The sequence below is a fragment of the Primulina eburnea genome, chromosome 6, assembly GCF_022965805.1.
Source record: "Primulina eburnea isolate SZY01 chromosome 6, ASM2296580v1, whole genome shotgun sequence".
Lineage (NCBI taxonomy): Eukaryota > Viridiplantae > Streptophyta > Magnoliopsida > Lamiales > Gesneriaceae > Primulina > Primulina eburnea.
The window spans coordinates 32,760,413-32,779,149 of NC_133106.1; the positions used below are offsets into that span (position 1 = coordinate 32,760,413).

An 18,737-nucleotide genomic window follows, 5' to 3' on the forward strand; every position below is an offset into this window, starting at 1 on the left:
TTAAAAGATAATGCACCGAAATAAAAAAAATTAGTGAAGTGAAACCCAAAAATAATAAATTACTTGACAAAAAAATTTCCCTTAAATTTTATTTTATTGGGACAAGCAATGACATTGGGCTATAACCATTGAAAGAGACAAAAAGAACAAAGTCACAATCATAAGACCCAACTTGACAATTCTGAGTGAAATGAAAAATAATATTGATTTCCAATATATAATTTATTTCTTGAGATGATCTTTTCTCTAAATATATTTTTCTTATTAATAAGATTATATGAAATATTTAATTTAGAGTTTTGATTTTCTAGATATGTGCTATTTATTGTAAGGATTTTATGATATAGTATCATTGTTTAAAAAGATTTTATTTTTAATAAAACTCTTGTTTTAATATTTTGGAAGATTTTTTTGGAGATAAACTATAAGAGAGAAGGAAACTATAAATAAGATAAACAAATTATGGAAAAAGACTTTGGCCCTTGACTTTTAGGCTATTGATTTCACTTTTGGTGGCAGCTCGTTTTTGCACTCTTGCACGTCGTAAAATTCAGAGAAAAATTATTTACAAGGAAGTTGTTGTTTTGAAGAGTGTTGTTTCACATGTTGCCGTGATTGTTGAAGATATCTGCAGACAATACGTGTGGACGTGTTGGCTAAAGATCGTATATTTGTTGCTCCAGTTTTCGGAACCTTGTTTTTGCTTTCTTGATTACGTTTTAGTTTGTTTGTTTGTTTTAGAAAGCAATTTGTTTTTTCAACGTGTTAGAAAATTGATTTTCGTTAAAATCACTAGTACTGTGGAATTTTGTAAACTGAAATTGGTTTTATAGTGATTATTTTGCCCAAAGTCATCGTAAAATCTGATACACACAACTTTTTATACACATTATGTTAAACATAATATACCCCAAACCAACACAGAAGAGTGTTAAATGAGCATTTTCCGTATTGGGTTTTCTACCCCACGCAGTGGCGGCCAAGCTAAAAAGAATATTTGCCATTTCAGGAAAGTGGCATCAATATGGTGGAAAAAACGTTTTTTTTTTCCATTGGATGTTCTACAACATTCAGAGTCAGAGATGACAAGCTAAAACAAACCCACCAACTATATTTACTTTCATTTATTTTTATTAAATATTATTATATGCAATCAATCCTCACATTTCATTCACCTTTCTATATATCCACAAAAGAAAAAAGAAAAAAGAAAAAAGAAATGATTGCTTCAAACTCCTCCGTGATTCAAGTGAGTTGCTCCTTGCAGAGGCCTCCTCCGCTTTCTCCAAAATATGCTGTCCATTCCAAAGTTTCATTCACATCACCTCTCAGTTTGAAGGTAAACTAAACCATACCATATTTAATATTGTGACCGAGAGATCAATCCCACGCACTGCATTTAGAATCTGATTTTTTTAAAATTTATTTTGTTGACTGTACTGAAGTTTGGACCTGTGTTTCGGGAATAATTTAAGGGAAATTAAAAATTTACATATACTACTTCTGCGAAAGCGAAATTCCTTGTTTGCTGAGTTGACAATCCTATGTGATTCCAAATATGTAGCACAAGCATCATAAATCATAATTTAATGATTTAATCAAATAAACTATCTCAATGGCGAAATTTCCCCTACTTAAATGAATTTTGTCACGTACCACATTTTAAGAGTATTAATTTAGACATTTTTTTCTTAAAAAAAAATGGATATTTGCAACTATCAGCGCGTGTAATACAAAACATAGAGGGAATGATGTGATCTGGAATCACAATGTGGTTTATCAGCTCAAAAACATTTCATAAGGGTGATCAACGAACACGAAATTTCACAAGGATAATACATAGAATTTCCACATAAATTAATTATGATTGGATTTATACATTGATTTAGCTGATATGTAAATTTGCAATCTTGAACTGACAATCTTGAAAGAGTTTTACTCAACAGAAGCGGTTTCCCATTATCCATAATCTTGGACGAACTGTCAAGGAAGCTTCACTGAAGTTGTTGGACGCATTTGTTGATTTAACTTTCCAGTTTGTTGATCAGCCATTACTCCCATCTCAGGTGCTAGCTTTATGGATCATGCAAATTAATTCAAGAAATAAGAAAATATACACGTAAGAAATACAAATTGTTTTACGTAAACACATATTTTCTCTGGCCAGAGTAATTTTGCTCCAGTGGAAGAGATCGGAGCCGCTGTCGAAGTGGTCGGCGCAGTTTCCGGGACGATCCCGGATGATTTTACTGAGGGTGTTTATATCAGAAACGGTAATTATAATTATTAATTCATCCCGGGATTGGATTTAGACTGCTGTTGTTCTCAATTTAGGACGCATAAATACTCACTTCTATTTTTTTTTTTTTTTTGTCCATTTTCAACGTTTGGATATTTCTCTACACTTCTGATGAAAGGGACAGATAGGGCCATAGGGGCACACACGTGAAAAAATACTTAATCGTGTTTCTTGTAGTTGGTTAAAAGTGAAAACTATTCCATCACGCAATAATACTAATGATTTTATTAAAAAAATATCTTAATTAAAAAGTTAAGAAATCAAATTATATTCTAAATAACAATAAAATAAGTAAACAATTTAAAAACCATATGCCAAAAACTCGAGCAACAAAACGAAATCTTAATCAAGTGTTTTCTTCGTATGTCTCTAACAACGAGAACACAGTTGTAAATAATAGAAATCTTCAAATGGTCACATCCTACGACTTGATTATTTTATCTCAGAATATTTATCTCTATCTCTCCGCTCTTTCGCGTAGCATATGATCTTTATATTTATAGGCATGATTTTCCATAGAATTGTTTTTTTGACTAGATTCCTACCAATCATGGTAAGATAGATTTTATAAGGAAATAAACATTTTTAAGTATATCAAATCACAACTGAATGTTAATCTCTATAAAAGTCTAGAAAGGCAAAATTTTAATTTCAATCCATTATTTAACAAACTAGTATCAATAAAGAAAAGATAATTTAAGCAATAAAATATATCTTGGAATCCAAGAATTAATTTTCATTTCAGGTCGTCATCCATGAAAATATAATTTATGTCAAAAATATTAATTTTATTGTAAATATCGACATGATTGACATGTCTCACGAATAAAAAACCGTCTCGTACGAAACTAATAGTTGATGAGACAATATCAATATCCATATTATCTAGAAAAATTCAATTCATTGAACAAATTATTGTTTTATTTTTGAAGTGGTTCATTTAATAATAATAATTAGTAATTAAAAAGTGACCCGGCCAGTGGTCACATTTTTCCTGGAAAAATGTTAAAATATCTAACAAAGTAAGCAAAATAATCATCTTTGAGCTCATGCATTCTAAAAAAAATATCGATTGTGATACAATATTTTAATAAAATAATCATAGGCAGTAATTAGAAATGTTTTATCTTATATAAAAGACACTACGGAAAATTGCAATAATTATCATGTACTTTATTCTTGTCTGTTTTGTATTTGTTTTACTATAACGCTGCATTTGGTTTGCAGTATTAGGTAGGTTTATTTTTTTTAAACCTATCTAATCACTTGTTTGGTTCGTTTTTTTCTAACCAAGCTAATCTCTCATATAATTGATTAGGTTATATTAGGTAGGTTAAAATAATACATACTCACGTCCTAGGATTATTTATCTAACTCTTAATACATCATATTTTTCCAATTTTACTCTTCTTCTAAATTCAAACTCACCACTACTTCTTTCCATCGACCGCCCACCGGAAACCCCGCCAAAGGCCGACCACCGCCGACCACCTCCGTCGGCCGCCGGCCACCGCCACGGCAACCGCCGACCACCGCCGCCGTTACCGGCATCCACCTCCGCTTCCGGTCGACCGCCGTGGCTTCCGACCGCCGCCGCCGCCGGAGTGGAAGAAAGAAAAAAAAATAGTAAAGGGCAATTTAGTACTATCATCAAAACATTCAAAATTATCCCACACTTAAAAATCTTAACAAACAAAATACTATTTTACACCATATATTACATTTCTATAACAATCATTTTCTTTATCATTTACATATTAATCATTAGTTTATTTTATCCTCCAAATCAAACGTCGCCAAAGTAGTCAAATTTAAAGATTGGTCTTAGTACAATAAGTATGTCTTTTTTTCTTTTTTTCTCTGACCTGGAACTCGGAAATTGCTAAGACAACATTATATATTTATCTCGTATATGTCTATTGTAATGTCGTTGTTTCGATAAAGAAAACTAAAAACCTAAAAAAAAAAATCAACTTATTAAGAATAACAGTCAAAGAAAGTCAACTTATATTACTATTTTTAATATATGACATGCATGCAGGTTCAAACCCCATTCATGGAGGACTAAAATCCACATCCTCCATTTTCGGGAAATCAAGCAATATATGGGTAGAAGGAGAAGGGATGGTCCATGCTTTATACTTCAAAAAACAAAGGGATGGCACCTGGCTTACCATATATAACAACAAATACATCGAGACAGACTCGTTAAGATTAGAAAGACAGAACCAGCAGCAGAAGCAGAAGCCTGCGTTTCTCCCATCCGTCGAAGGGGATTCGACCGCTGTGTTGGCTTGTTCCCTTCTGAACTCGATTAGGTTTGGCTCCGGTGTCAGGAACTTCAGCAACACTAATGTTTTCGAGCACGCTGGGAAGTACTATTCCATCACCGAAACTGATTTATTCGGGCCTCTAGAAATTGATATTAACACGTTGCAAACGTTGGGGACTTGGGACGTTGTTAAAGATGCTTGGAATAGAACCTTCACAAGTCATCCAAAGGTATGTTTTGACTCTTTTCGAACATTATATATTTGAGCCAATTTCAAACCCAAATTAATTTAATTTAATGATCTAATCAAGCTCACGAGCATAATGAGTCATAACTTGAACACGCAATATTTCTTTAAGATATATAGCTCCATAATTAAATTTGAACCAATCAAGACAAATTGTCGTTCTAGCTGAACCCAGGCTCAAATTACTTTATTTTTCAAGTTTTGAGCTTGAACTCAAATAAGAACCTTGATAAATAGCCTTTTTAGCTATATTTTCAGTTACGCCACCTATTTCATATAGTATTCGACATATTCGGGGGATCCTTTCCCCGAACCCACACGTGTTTCGCATTTTATTTTGCCATTTTTTGGATGTTAAATACTAGTGGATGAGTTATTTTTTATTGGCATTGGAAGCAGATCACATAAAAAAAATGTCTTGATCAAAATTAATGGATTCCCGCGAAGGCATTTATAAGATCAGACAATTATTGTGACAAATTCATTTTGATATAGACAGCTATAGAGTATATATAAATTCATTTTCAAGTTCGAGCTCGTAGATTCAAACCACTTTGAATATACGTGAGACGACTAAAAGATTCAAATAATTAGATATTTGATGTAAAATAAAACTTGGTGACAGAGAGCCCCAGGGACACGGGAGCTTGTGACATTCGGGATTGATGCCGAGGAACCTTATTTTAAACTAGGTGTAATCTCAGGTATATATATATGATTTATCTTCTTTTTTTAAAAAAAAAATCTTTTTTGGCTCCTTCTTTACATGATATTCGAATTCATTATTAATTGAAATTGAACTAACATATAATTTTTTAATTTAAAAACATTTCAGCTGATGGGAAAAAGCTCAATCATAAAGTTGATCTCAAATTTCAAAGGTGCACACTAATCCATGACATTGGGGTTACTCAGATGTAATAATATTGTGTATACATCTATTTCTATCAAATCTTGGACTCTTAGTAAGATAATAGTGAACTTGAATAATAATTTTTTCAAGTTTTATATTTGATCTGAATTTCCGGATCCACGTTTTGTATTGCAAGAAATTGATCCGTGGAGATCACAAAATTAATAATATTACGAGGTTGATTATATTTGTACATCGTTCATCCATTTTTTTTCCCAGGTACAATGTCATTTTGGATTTTCCCACGATTATAGACTTAAACCGACTCTTTATCGGAGGATCGTAAGTGATCTTGATTTATATTTATACATAGTTCAGCTTTTAATTAATTAAATGAATCACTCCGGAACCTAATTTTTTCGGGAATGCATTTAAATTATGTAGGATCATAAAATTTGAAAAAGACAAATTTGCAAGGATTGGAGTAATGCCTCGTTACGGGGATGCCGATTCGGTTCGTTGGTTTGAGGTGGAACCATGTTCTATGTTTCACATCATCAACTGTTACGAGGAAGGTGATGAGGTATTTTTATATAATTTATGTAGATTTTATGTTTTTCATGGGAAAAAAAAGAAAGAAAAAAGAATTGAAAGATTTCCTGCATGGTTAAATATCGCTACATGTTAATTGTCTCACATCGGTTGGATAAATAATTTTGAAGTTGTATATATGGGTTTGGACAATCTTAAGTTCCAATCTTAACATGATATCAGTCTATCAGAGCTCAGGTTCCACAGTTATGTGTTGGATTGCCTATAATTAGACTACATGTTCTGCCTATAATTAATTGGGTCATTCGTAAACTCCATGCTCCGAATGTTCATTCCTGTGCGTGATAGATGTATGTTAATTGTCTCCGTGATAGATGTATGTTAATTGTCTCATATCTGTCGGATAAATAACCTTGGAGTAATTCAATTCGCATAGTTAATAAATATGCATCGCGCTGCGTTATCAAATAGAAGACACGGATTGATTGAGTTTGAAAAAACAGGTGATTGTGATGGGATGCAGAGCTCAGGATTCTATAATTCCAGGCCCTGATTTGGGCATGGACAAATCCGACTGGTTTTCCAGGGGATTTAAGCTCGAAAATTCCACTGAGAAAAAAGACGACGGAAAGGAAGAGGAATTTGGATTTCTCGTCGGTCGGCCTTATGAATGGAGATTGAACACCAAGACAGGAGAAGTAAAACAAAGATATCTTGTTGAGCCTCAGTTCTCCATGGATTTTCCATTTATCAACGACAAATTTACAGGGATCAACAATAAATACGGGTACACACAAGTTGTCCATTCGACTGCTAGCGCTGCTTCAGGTACACTGTACACAAGTTTCTAAAGTATGTAATATTTTAATTTTTTTTTCAAAAAATAACATGATTTTTGTTGCAGCAATTGCCAAGTATGGAGGGTTGGCCAAATTGTCTTTTGAAGAGAAAAATCTCGGCCCTTTTGAGGTAAATTATATCGGTTTTTTTAGATGTTTGATTTCTCCAGTTCCTGGAATTTTTAAATAAGTTTTCCAAATAGGCCGAGCAAAAAGGAGAAGAATATATAAAGGCAGAGTACCACATGTTTCCAGAAAACACCTTCTGCAGTGGATCCGCCTTCATAGCCAAACTAGGCGCGGGCACAGTTGAAGAAGACGATGGCTGGCTCATCACTTTTGTGCATAACGAAGACACCGATATATCTGAGGTGCATGACTACATAATAATTTTTAAAGAAAAAATGTCAAATCAAATCCTATAAGTTAGTCGTGTTTTTTTTAAAAAAATTGTTTCCTAACTTGTTAATGGAGCTTAGTTCTGTAACTTTGTTTTTCGTTAGCATATGCTCCTATTTCATTGGAGTGTTGATATATCGTTATGACCCGAATTTTATCAGTGAGAAGATTTAAGCGAAAAACAGAACAATTTTGATGATTAAATATATAATTTTTAGTTTTTAAGTATAATTAGGTTGGTCCATGGAATAAAATATAATCTTATTGTCTTTTATTTTAAATGTTAATCGGTCTTGTATCTATATTGCGAGTTTTTAAATTAATATTTTTTTTTCAATTTAATTTTCAGGTGTACATTATCGATGCAAAAAATTTCACAAGTGAGCCAGTTGCAAAAATAACATTACCTTGCAGGGTGCCATATGGATTTCATGGAGCTTTCCTACCAGCAATTCAGCCCGTCTGAAAAACAAATTAGCACCACACATGAAATTTTAATTATTGTGCATACAAATTCTCTGAACTCTCTCTTTTGTCAATGCATAAACTATAATGTAAGAGGAGCTCGTAAATTACTATGGTGATCATTGAACATGCATATTTCGGTTACGATGAAAATCACCACCGTTATTATCTTGTATGCATTAGATGAACGCTCGAACTAACATAATAACATGCAACCACACTAGTAAAGTAATCTGCATTGAGAAAACTTTATGCGACAGATTTGTCGGAAAAAGTGTTGGTAGAGACAAACCTGGACATGTATTATAAAATCTGTGGCAAGCGTCTTGGATCCCTAAATTTTGGAGGCACCAATAATTTTTTTCAAAAAAGTATTATAGAATAATATAATTAACCCATGAGTTCATCCAATAAAGAATGATTAATGGGTAGTGACACATGATGAAAGCTTGAAGTCTCACAACCGTTTATTTATCCTTTTTAGTGTGACTCGTAAACATTTAGCAAGAACTGATAATCAATCTGAATACCTCTCTCATGATTTACTTCTAAAACACAAATTGTTCACTATTTTACGATGATCAAGCTCGTTATCGCTCTGTTTCTAGGTATATCGATCAGTTTCAGACGATTTTCCATCATTTCGCTGCATAATTTTTGCGATCCATCAAAGTTGCATTTTTTGAAAGAAATTTTTTCAAGTTGAAGTTGTTCGAAACTCATATACGATCAACTATATTACAAGAAAGACTGAATAGACGAACTATGTTACCGATCAATCAAGAAAAAAAATGGTTGAGAAAATTCATTAAGCAATCTTATTCAACTACTCCCGCTTCCAAAATTGCAAAACGAGCAATATTCAAGTGACTATGTACTAATTTGAAACATGAATTTCATATTTTGTCCGGATGATCTTGACTTTATTAGTATTTACTTATGACATATTGTTTTAGATGATATATTTTGTCTATCTTCTGATTTATAGAATTCATGGTATTTATATTATCATATTTATCGATGAAAAACTATATGAATATCAAATTTTAAGGACACTACACTTTTTTTTTTGTCTTAGACCTCGAAAATCTCAGGTCTGACATTGAACGAGAGAAATCGAATTCATGATCCATTAATTAAGTGTTGACCTACTCCCACCAATACAGAGACATTGAGGGAGTTTATATGTGAATTTTGTCTCTTACAGATTGATATGGAACAAAAAGATTCCCTATTGAGAAATAATAGATGCCTACAAGAATTTGACGCTGGTCTAACATTACAACAATTAATTATTTTTTTATGGAACCAATCTAAAATATTTACGATGTAAGCATTTAATAAGCATTAATATATTATTTCGTTGCTTAATTGTCTGGTTAGCGCTTGGCTTTTTGACTTCTTTCAATTTATTATGTTTTTGCAATTTTGATTATAAGTCCTTGGATTAATTGTGGTTTTCAAAGAGTTTGAGTTGTAAACGTATAGAAAAGAGAGATACGAAATTGAATGTTTTGTTTTAATAAAGATGGACGATTTACATTTTGTATAAAATCTCTAAAAAAATTATTTAGCAAATTTAGATAAAAATTAAATTAAATAATTAAATGTAGAATTAAAGAGAGTGGTTTGAATTGGAAGGCGGTATGGAAAAATATTTATTTGTCTCTTTTAGGGCAATTTTTTAAGCTTTGTTTTTTTTAAAAAAAATAAATTATAGAATCTCATTTATTTTTCAATATAAAAAAATAGTTGATCAAAGTTAAATAACTCTATAAAAAATTGATTATAATTTATTAGTTTAAAATTTGAACGAAAAAATAAATTTATTACTCATAAATGACCCCTAAAAGCCAAAAGACACTGCAAGCATCTTTACTTTGGCATAATATATATGATAAATAAATGCACTTGAGGCTTGAGAGTTCAATAGCCAAATCCTTTGAAAATTTCGTTTAGAAGTTTCTTCACATTTAAGGGAGAACACAGCTTCATTGTTCAATTAAAATTGACAAAACAATGGTGGTTGCTTCAAGATATGCATTTCAAGTGAGCTGTTCTTTGCACAGGCCTTCACTTTCTCCAAAATATGATGCCCATTCCGGAGCTTCACTCTCATGTTCTCTCGGCTTTAAGGTGACAAAACCATACCTGTTTACTTGAAACAGAATTTTGTGTCACATAGCAATCTTAGCACGACGTTTAGAATTATATATATATATATATATACAATTTTGATATGTTGATATGTTCCACTCACCTGACAATTTTTATATGATATGTAAATTTGTATTTTTTAACAGACATTAATCTTGAAAGCGTTACAACGAAATCCCGTTTTCCATATTGTTGAGAGAAGTGTGAAGGAAGTTTCACTGAGGCTGTTGGATGGCTTTGTTGATTTAGCGTTTGAGTTTGTCGATCAGCCCTTGTTGCCGTCTCAGGTACTTGACAAATCATGCAAAATCCAAGAACTCGAAGGATTTTTTTTCCATTTTTTTGGGTTTATGGTAAAAGAGACAAATTTTCTATTTATTTACAGAGTAATTTTGCTCCTGTTGAAGAGATAGGAACGGCAGAACAGGTGACTGACGCGCTTACCGGGACGATACCGGATGATTTTACCGAGGGTGTTTACATCAGAAACGGTAACCTTATCCAAGTTTTGTTTGACACGAAAACGTTAGATTGGATTCTTGCAGCTGTTTTTTGAATGTTATTTGGAGGCATCATCTTTTTTCGTTGATGATGCCAAGAACTAGTTATAATTTGGATGATCTTTGGGGAAATCAATGACCCTTTTTAAATCAGACAAAACTATAGAAATTCATTTTTGTTTGAAATAGAATAAACTTATCATAAGATCCAAAACAAAAGAATAGTTCACATCGGCCTGTCAGGTTGTTAAAAACATGGTTTATTAACTTGTATTGTTATTATTTTTTCCTTGTCCTTTTATACTAATGGCGTTTTTCATTTCAGGACCAAATCCTTTATTTGGCGGTTTAAAATTTACTAATTCTATTTTCGGAAAATCGAGTCACACGTGGATAGAAGGAGAGGGAATGCTCCATGCCTTGCATGTATTTAAAGACAGCATCAATGGCAGATGGAACATATCTTACAATAACAGGCATGTTTATACGGACACATTCAAGCTGGAAATGAAAACAAGAAAACCATTATTTCTTCCTGCTATAGAAGGGGATTCTGCTGCAGTATTATCAGCTTATCTATTGAATTGGGTAGGCCAATCATGTAAAAAAAAATTGTAGCGAAATTTCTTATTTTCCCCAGCTTACTTTTGCTCTTTGATCGTCCTTGCTAGTTGAGGTTTGGCTTGGTTGATAAATATCTGAGCAACACCAATGTATTTGAGCATTCGGGGAAGGTGTACTCTGTTTCTGAGAATCATATACCTCAAGAAATTGATCCTTTAACACTGGAAACTAAAGGAAATTGGGACATCAATGGAAGTTGGAACAGGCCATTCACTAGTCACCCTAAGGTAGCTCCTTAACCCATTACCGAGCATTAAGAAATCTTTTATGACTTCTTTTTATGGGTCTGAACCAACTTTTGGTGACACAGAAAGCTCCAGATACAGGAGAGCTTGTTGTAATGGGAATCCATCCAAAAAAACCACACTTTGAACTTGGAGTGGTTTCAGGTATGAATACCAGAAGCCGGAATCCTCGTACCGCTCGTGTCTAGTTAATGAAATTTACATAAAGAATTTTCTTCCATTCAGCTGATGGAAAGAGATTACTTCACAAGGTGGATCTAAAGCTGAAAAGGTGTTGCCTTTGCCACGAAATAGGCATAACGAAAAAGTAATACTTATTTGCCCGAAAATCTTCATCATCACTAGAAATTGAATTGATGCTTTGCATTTATAATTTCTTCAGGTATAATGTGATCATGGATTTTCCTCTGACCATAGACTTAAATCGCCTAATGACTGGAGGACCGTAGGTGTTTTCTTCAGTTTGGTCGCCAAAAAATATTTCTTCTTACATTATTCACAGTTCAAATACAGCGAATCCAAGGCCTTTTTAATATCTTTATGCTACCTTTTGTTCTAAATTTTGGTGTATATTTAGGTTGATAAAATACGAAAAAGAAGGATATGCACAGATTGGAGTCATGCCACGTTATGGAGATTCAGAATCTGTGCAGTGGTTCAAAGTTGAACCAAGCTGCACGTTTCACATTGTCAATTGTTATGAGCGTGGTGATGAAGTAATCAGCCATACTTAATCACACGTAGAACTTTACACATTTTCTCGATTTTCGGGATCAAATAACAAGGTCTATATTTTTTTATATATTCGGGAAACAGGTTGTTGTTTTGGCCTGTAGAGCTTCCACTTCGATCATACCAGGTCCTGACTTCGGCTTGAACAAATTTGTGTGGTTTTCCAAAGGTTTTAAGCAGATAGAACGATCAGAAGGTGAATCGTTTTTCTCCAGAGTTTATGAATGGAGGCTAGATATGATAACTGGAGAAGTGACAGAGAGGAATCTCACAGGAACTGAATATTCTATGGATTTTCCTACTATAAATGAAAAATTCATCGGTATCAAAAATGAGTTTGGATACACACAAGTGGTCGACTCAAATGCTAGCTCCATATCAGGTAACAGAAAGTTCTTTTTATAAATTTCTCCTTTTCGAGAATACTATAACATTCATTGGTTTGTAATATTTGTTCTCAGGCATGGCAAAGTATGGAGCACTAGCAAAGCTTAATTTCAAGGATAGGAAACTTGAACTTTCGAATCAGCATGAGGGATTTGTAGAAGTCGAATATCACAAGTTCCCAGATAACACATTTTGCTCCGGAGCTGCTTTTGTGGCCAAATCTGGTGGTCTTGCAGAGGATGATGGCTGGATAATTTCATACGTGCACGACGAAACTACTGATACGTCTCAAGTAAAGCTCTTTCATCAATAATTTCTGAGCTTTGAGTGAATATTCTTCCCTTTAATCAGTTAGTTGATTTTGTAAAGGTATATATAGTTGATGCAAAGAAATTCTCCGAAGAACCTGTTGCGAAGATCTCTCTTCCAAGAAGAGTTCCTTATGGATTCCATGGAACTTTTGTGCCTATATGCTCACGATAATCACCATATCACCTGAAGGAAACCCTTCATTGTTAAATTCTAAATTATCCATTGTAAATAATCGTTACATAAGATTGCGAATAATTCTTTTATGATATTCTTATTGATTCAATCCACCAATATAAATTCTAAATCCATTGTAAATCATAGAATTTCGACTCCCAGATACTAGGTTATACAAATACTTGATGCAAGTTGGATATGACAGCATTTTTTAACTTTTATCTTAAAACTATAGGAAAGCTGAAATTCGAGTCTTGGATATAATTTCGTGCAAAAGTTAAAAACAACTCAGATTCAACATTTTTCTTGACTAATAGACTTTGTTCTGGTAAAGTACAATTATATTTTTATTGAAAGCAATAGCTGCATCTGTCATAACTTGTCCATATGCAAGTATCCTGTGAGATAAGCTGTCGGCTTATATTTTTTTTACCATTTCCTGTGTCTCCCTAGGAGAGTTACATATATGATTCATACGTCGACTCTAAGATGTATCTAGAAGACACTATATTCATTAAACAGGGTACCGAGATCTACAGCACATACTAATCAAGAATGCAATAGGAACTGCGAATAATTTGGCCTAAACCGAATCAATTAACCCCCCGACAAAAGTTGCTAACGATCATCTAATGACATAGAGAACTTATTTCTACGGAATAAACTCTCCATACGCTCTCAATAGCTGCTTGCTCGTTATTCTACACCAATTCTCCTCTTTAAATTATTGTGTTTTGAATCTTATTATCTAGTATAAATGGTAGCCTTGATCAGAGCTATCGACATCTGAATTACTACTGCTATACCTCCCATTTTTCATCGTTCTCAGTTCTTCAACTCGACTTGTACTACTCTTTGGGCTTTCATCTTTCGTCTTTTTCTGATTAAATTTCCTCCATTTGTACTTATTATGCCAATGTCGTGCCAGCAGGAAACAAAGTCCAACAAACAGCACAACCGTTGATCCTCCTCCAAAAAAAATCAGTTCCACCAATACCCATTGTGGCCCCCTTCCCTCCGGCATGGTCGTCCAAACGGCAGCTATATATGCTGCTATCATAAAAATGGAACTCGCCCACATAATCTTGTGTGTCACACTGAGTAGTTGCATCATGTTTTTTCGGGTGAAGGGGATGATGCTCACAAGAACGTTGACAACTCCAAGCGAAAGGAACAGGGCCACAATATTACACGCGAGAAAGACCTTAAAACCAGCTCGGTTTCCTCTTAACGTGATCCCTGTTCGTTGGTCGAATCCACCAGGAGGGTTAATCCCCGCTGCGAACGTCACGGTTGCAATCAAAACCGCTACAATGGTGATAGTTTTTCGGGCATTTCTTACGCCCTCGTTCTGTAGGTCCAACTTTTTTCTCCGTTGGCGGCTCGGCCTGTGCTGATGGTGGCGTGGGGATTGATATTCTGGACTTTTGTTAGGCCAAGACATTGTTTTATGCCGACTAGTTCTTTCATCTACATTTATCATCGAGGATTCCGCAACTTGTTGGATGTTAATCGAACCAGGAGACAATTGGTCACATCTCTTAGCTCCAGCTTCTATCAGTGCTGGTACAATAGCCAGCAAACCGGAATGGCTCGCATCAGCTTCAATGACATCTAGAGCCGTATATCCCTTTCCGTTTAGGGCATTTACGTCGACACCAATTTTTAGCAGGTGTGTGACCATCTGAAATTAAATTTAACCAACAAAAAGCTTTATTATCAAGGCTTCAGATAGCAAACTTTCAAGTACAAGGCAGCAAAAGAAAAACAGAGAACTTCTCTCGTTTTGTAATGAGCCTCGAGTTAAAATCTTTATTCGAATACCAAAAAGTGTACACAAAAAAGGAGAAAAGGGTCTTACAGCAGTGAGTTTTCCCGCGGTAGCCAAGTGCAGAACAGTATTCCCATCAGAATCTGGCAGGTTCAGAAGTCTACTCATGCTGAGTGTTTCTGTCAAGTACTTAACAACCTCGTACTGATTGTTCTTAACTCCAAGATGCAGAATGGATTCCCCACTATGTGTTGTCATCTCAGTATATTCAAGATTGAGCGAAAGAATCTCGACGATCACGTTCATTCTCCCTCGGATTACAGCCCAATGAAGGGGCGTCCGGCCCTGGATGTCTTGTACTAAGCAGAGATCAGAATCCAGCTGCAGGAATTCTCTTGTGATCTGTAAGTGCCCCTTGCTGCACGACAGATGCAGCGGCGTGCACCCGTGCGAGTTCTTCTTCCAGGCCAAATCCGGGCAGGCCTTCAGGATTTCCTTCACTATTTCTGAACAATTAACACGAATTTTCGTAAGAAAACATGAGCACGAGGGAAAAAAAAACCCGCCATTTAAATTGGTTTAAAATCAACTAAATCGAAAAATGTATTTGCAACATATATATAACATTTTTTTGTCGCAAGAAAAATGCTGTGCGTTTGGTTATCACATAAAATAGGATAATTGCAGTAACTGGCTTTTATCATTTTCTTATATCTATTTATTTTCCTTTATTTTTTGTAGATTTATGCTTTTGTACTTAAATTACAATGTTATATATTCTAATGTTAAATGTTATGATACTTGTATGTATTTTATATCTCTTTAAAATTTAATTTTTTTTACACAAATTAACATTTTAACTTGAAAAAAAATACAAATCTTAAACTCGATCATCCAAAAATTCAAAACAAACCTAAAAATCTTGTTTTGATTTCTAATTGAACGCTTGTTTCCCCCAAGTTAACCGAAAATGGATTCATTGGAAATCTGTCTTTCATGTTTTATATTGTTTAAGTATATAAATATAGGTTTGTGTACTTGAAAAAATAAACGTATTTAGTTATTATATTCTTGAAAATTTATTGGTTTGTGTCGTATTTTGTATAGTGTTATTTAGTTTCATTAAAAATATATATACCAATAATAATAATAATAATAATAATGAATATGAAAAGTCAAGTCAATCCAAATTCGGCCCCGATGAAACTATTTTAAATGTTACCGACTTTATTTGTCCGGTTCCGGATTGTGGGGTAGTGATATCGGATGCCGATCACAAACAAAAGTAATCAAAAATTGCCGGGAATCCATTCTGCATCTTGGAGTTAGAAGAAATCAGAAAAATAAGTTTTACAAATAGAGGTGACAAAAAGTGAACCTAATATGATTTAATCCATATTAGAATAAATTAGAAAAATAAGTTTTACAAATAGAGAAAAAGAAACATTATAGGATATTTTACTGTGTGAATATTTACATTATTTTTAATAATATTTTTTAAAAAAAATTATTTCATAGAAATATATTATAACTTTAAGAAATATAATTTATTTTATTACAATTTATTCACAAATTTGACCCAAAAATGCTGAAAATTAACCGAAAAATGATAATTGAACTTCTTGATGATTCGGTCAACATGATTTCTCAGTTATAGAAGTGATTAATTTCAGCCACACAAATCCAATCATTGGCTCTAGTCCAAGTCAATGGATGCATAATAATCTACAAAAATTAACTAATAAGACGCATTTAAACAAAAACTAAATCATGTTCGAACATTTGAACGTCTACTTTTCTTCAATTAAGCTTAATTAAACTTCACCTACAGGTTACCTGTAAATCCAGATGAAGCAACAACATGCAGAGAATTAGTATCCATGTCCATTTCCAGCATCAGAAGTTGGGGAGAATTCGGAAAATGCTTAACTATGTCAATCTTTCCCTTTTCACATGCCGCGAAAAACACACTCTCCATTCGGGAATTCACTTTATAAACAATCCATGGATCGGTTTCTAGGATCAGTTTCACAATTTCCAGGTGCCCTTGTCTGCATGCTTCATGGAGAGGAGTCTCCAGGTCTGCATTTTCCATGGAAACCATATCAGGGCACCGATTTAGTACCTCTTTTGCATATTCCACGTATCCGAATCTTGCGGATAGGTGCAAGATTGTGTTCAGGGATCCGGGGACTGTTTGCCTGACGATTGTTTCATCTTGTTCAATTCGTTCTCTGAGCGTGGAAACGTCACCCTTCGTTACTGATTCCTGAAGCCAACGATCCATGAAAAATTATATGAATTTCAGGAGCTTTGGCAATGGCCTGATGAAAATTCTTTAGAGCTTATTGCATTCTATTTCCTGGCTTTTGAAGACATGTATTAATTTTTTTCAATGACCAGTGACAACTAGGAAAGTTCGTGAAAGAAGTTGTGTCGGAAACTCAACACAAAAGTCTTTTTTTAATTTCTTGTTAATATGTTCAAAAAGTTGGATTTTAAGTTTAAATTTTGTCTTTTTTTTTGGCTGATTTTCAGTGTGAAAGGGTTTTTTTTTTCGCAAGGCATATTGGAACTTTTCTCCATATACAAGTTGGTGGTGTCGTTGTCAATCGGGGTGTAGCCACCAGCCTTGACAATGGGATGAATATTCGATGTATTAATAAAAATCGGGAATCTTTTTCTCTCATATTTCTATCAACTATATTAAATGTTTGGTACGTACAACATCATGCACAGAAATTAAAAATATAGTATGTGTGTGTAAGAATAACCAGAAATATGTAGAATAGAAAGTAAAAGACAGAATGAGAGACAAGAGGATATGGACAGGGAATGCAAAGAAATTATTTTATTCGATCTGTTCTTCAAATTACAAATCCATATGCATATACCTTTCTAAGCAGTAATCAGCAACTCTTAAAATTCTATAATATCTTAACATGCTCCTAATTGAGAACGTAATCCTTCGTCCAACGTGGAGCTTCACGAGTCCTTACCGTTTCATCACCCAAATCGTTGGCTTGCTTGGATAACATCAAATTTTGAGTATGAAAGAGAGAGGGATCCAGGGAAATTTCCTTAATGTCAAGCTGAGAGTATAGTTATTAATTAGTCCACCCCGACTCATAAGAACTGTATTAATTTCGTAAAAGCGTAGAAATATCTATAATCTAGAAGGAACTAGCTCGCGACTTGCTTATTGATAAGCCCAAATCTTATAGAGATTTTTAGGGATTTATTTGTGCTTATCTAGGTTTTTATCCCTAATTTTGTGCTTAATTGAATTAATTATTGTAGATTTAAATAAAAGATGAAAAATGATTAAATTTGGAAATGAAATAAATTTACAAGACTTCAAAAGAAAAAAATATTGGAAGAAAGGAAATAAAATATTTTTATTTTATTATCTTGATATTATTGAATTATTGATAAAAATGAAGTCTAATCTTTGAAAATAAATCTACAGTTTTATTATTCTACAAGGTTTACTTGATATGGGCCTAAAAAGAATTGAAGGAGAGGCTCATTTAGAGGGATAAAAGAAGCGTAAAGAGAGGCGGAAGAAAAAAGGAGCGTACAGAGGAAGCTGCCAAAACAGAAGCACAGAAGGAGACGGAATAGCAGAACAGCGTGGAAGAAGGAAGAGAAGGGAGGAAGAAGGAAGGCAAAACCAGCGAGGAATTCCTCACACATGCTACAAATCACTGAGATTTCTTTCATTCCTTCTTAATCATGTTTTCTGCAATTAATTTCAACACTGATTTTGGCTTTTGTTTTAAGTTTATGGAGTAGATTTTTATAGACTAAGGCCATGATAGGGCTGAGACATATTATTTTTGATGTTTTGAGTTTTATTCAATTAGATTATTTATTTTATTCATTGATTGATGTCGTTTATCACGTGTT

The 18,737-nt window shown here is 33.7% G+C and overlaps 3 protein-coding genes across 5 annotated transcripts; 2 read left to right on the forward strand and 1 right to left on the reverse strand.

The window, feature by feature from the left end:
* The first annotated feature begins 1,131 nt into the window (after positions 1–1,131).
* Positions 1,132–8,070, forward strand: LOC140834401 (carotenoid 9,10(9',10')-cleavage dioxygenase 1-like). 2 transcript variants are annotated; one of them, XM_073199256.1, is made up of 12 exons: positions 1,132–1,339; positions 1,932–2,066; positions 2,168–2,273; positions 4,341–4,801; positions 5,444–5,522; positions 5,654–5,735; positions 5,951–6,013; positions 6,116–6,254; positions 6,727–7,051; positions 7,128–7,192; positions 7,266–7,433; positions 7,811–8,070. In XM_073199256.1, the coding sequence occupies exons 1-12, from the start codon at positions 1,148–1,150 to the stop codon at positions 7,925–7,927; spliced, it is 1,932 nt and encodes a 643-aa protein (XP_073055357.1). In that variant the 5' UTR covers positions 1,132–1,147; the 3' UTR covers positions 7,928–8,070. The 2 variants fall into 2 exon arrangements, with proteins under 2 accessions (XP_073055357.1, XP_073055358.1); XM_073199257.1 differs by having other exon boundaries at positions 1,134–1,339; positions 1,947–2,066.
* A 1,799-nt stretch (positions 8,071–9,869) lies between these two features.
* On the forward strand, positions 9,870–13,174 carry LOC140834405 (carotenoid 9,10(9',10')-cleavage dioxygenase-like). 2 transcript variants are annotated; one of them, XM_073199261.1, is made up of 12 exons: positions 9,870–10,062; positions 10,230–10,370; positions 10,469–10,574; positions 10,909–11,171; positions 11,255–11,434; positions 11,518–11,596; positions 11,678–11,759; positions 11,835–11,897; positions 12,030–12,168; positions 12,269–12,566; positions 12,646–12,863; positions 12,941–13,174. In XM_073199261.1, the coding sequence occupies exons 1-12, from the start codon at positions 9,946–9,948 to the stop codon at positions 13,052–13,054; spliced, it is 1,800 nt and encodes a 599-aa protein (XP_073055362.1). In that variant the 5' UTR covers positions 9,870–9,945; the 3' UTR covers positions 13,055–13,174. The 2 variants fall into 2 exon arrangements, with proteins under 2 accessions (XP_073055362.1, XP_073055363.1); XM_073199262.1 differs by having other exon boundaries at positions 11,678–11,723.
* Positions 13,175–13,581: 407 nt separating this feature from the next.
* On the reverse strand, positions 13,582–17,312 carry LOC140834402 (uncharacterized). The gene is made up of 3 exons (XM_073199258.1): positions 16,665–17,312; positions 14,919–15,334; positions 13,582–14,741 (listed from the first exon to the last, which is right to left on the reverse strand). Exons 1-3 carry the CDS (start codon positions 17,113–17,115, stop codon positions 13,806–13,808), a joined length of 1,803 nt encoding a protein of 600 aa, XP_073055359.1. The 5' UTR covers positions 17,116–17,312; the 3' UTR covers positions 13,582–13,805.
* Between the last annotated feature and the right edge of the window lie 1,425 nt (positions 17,313–18,737).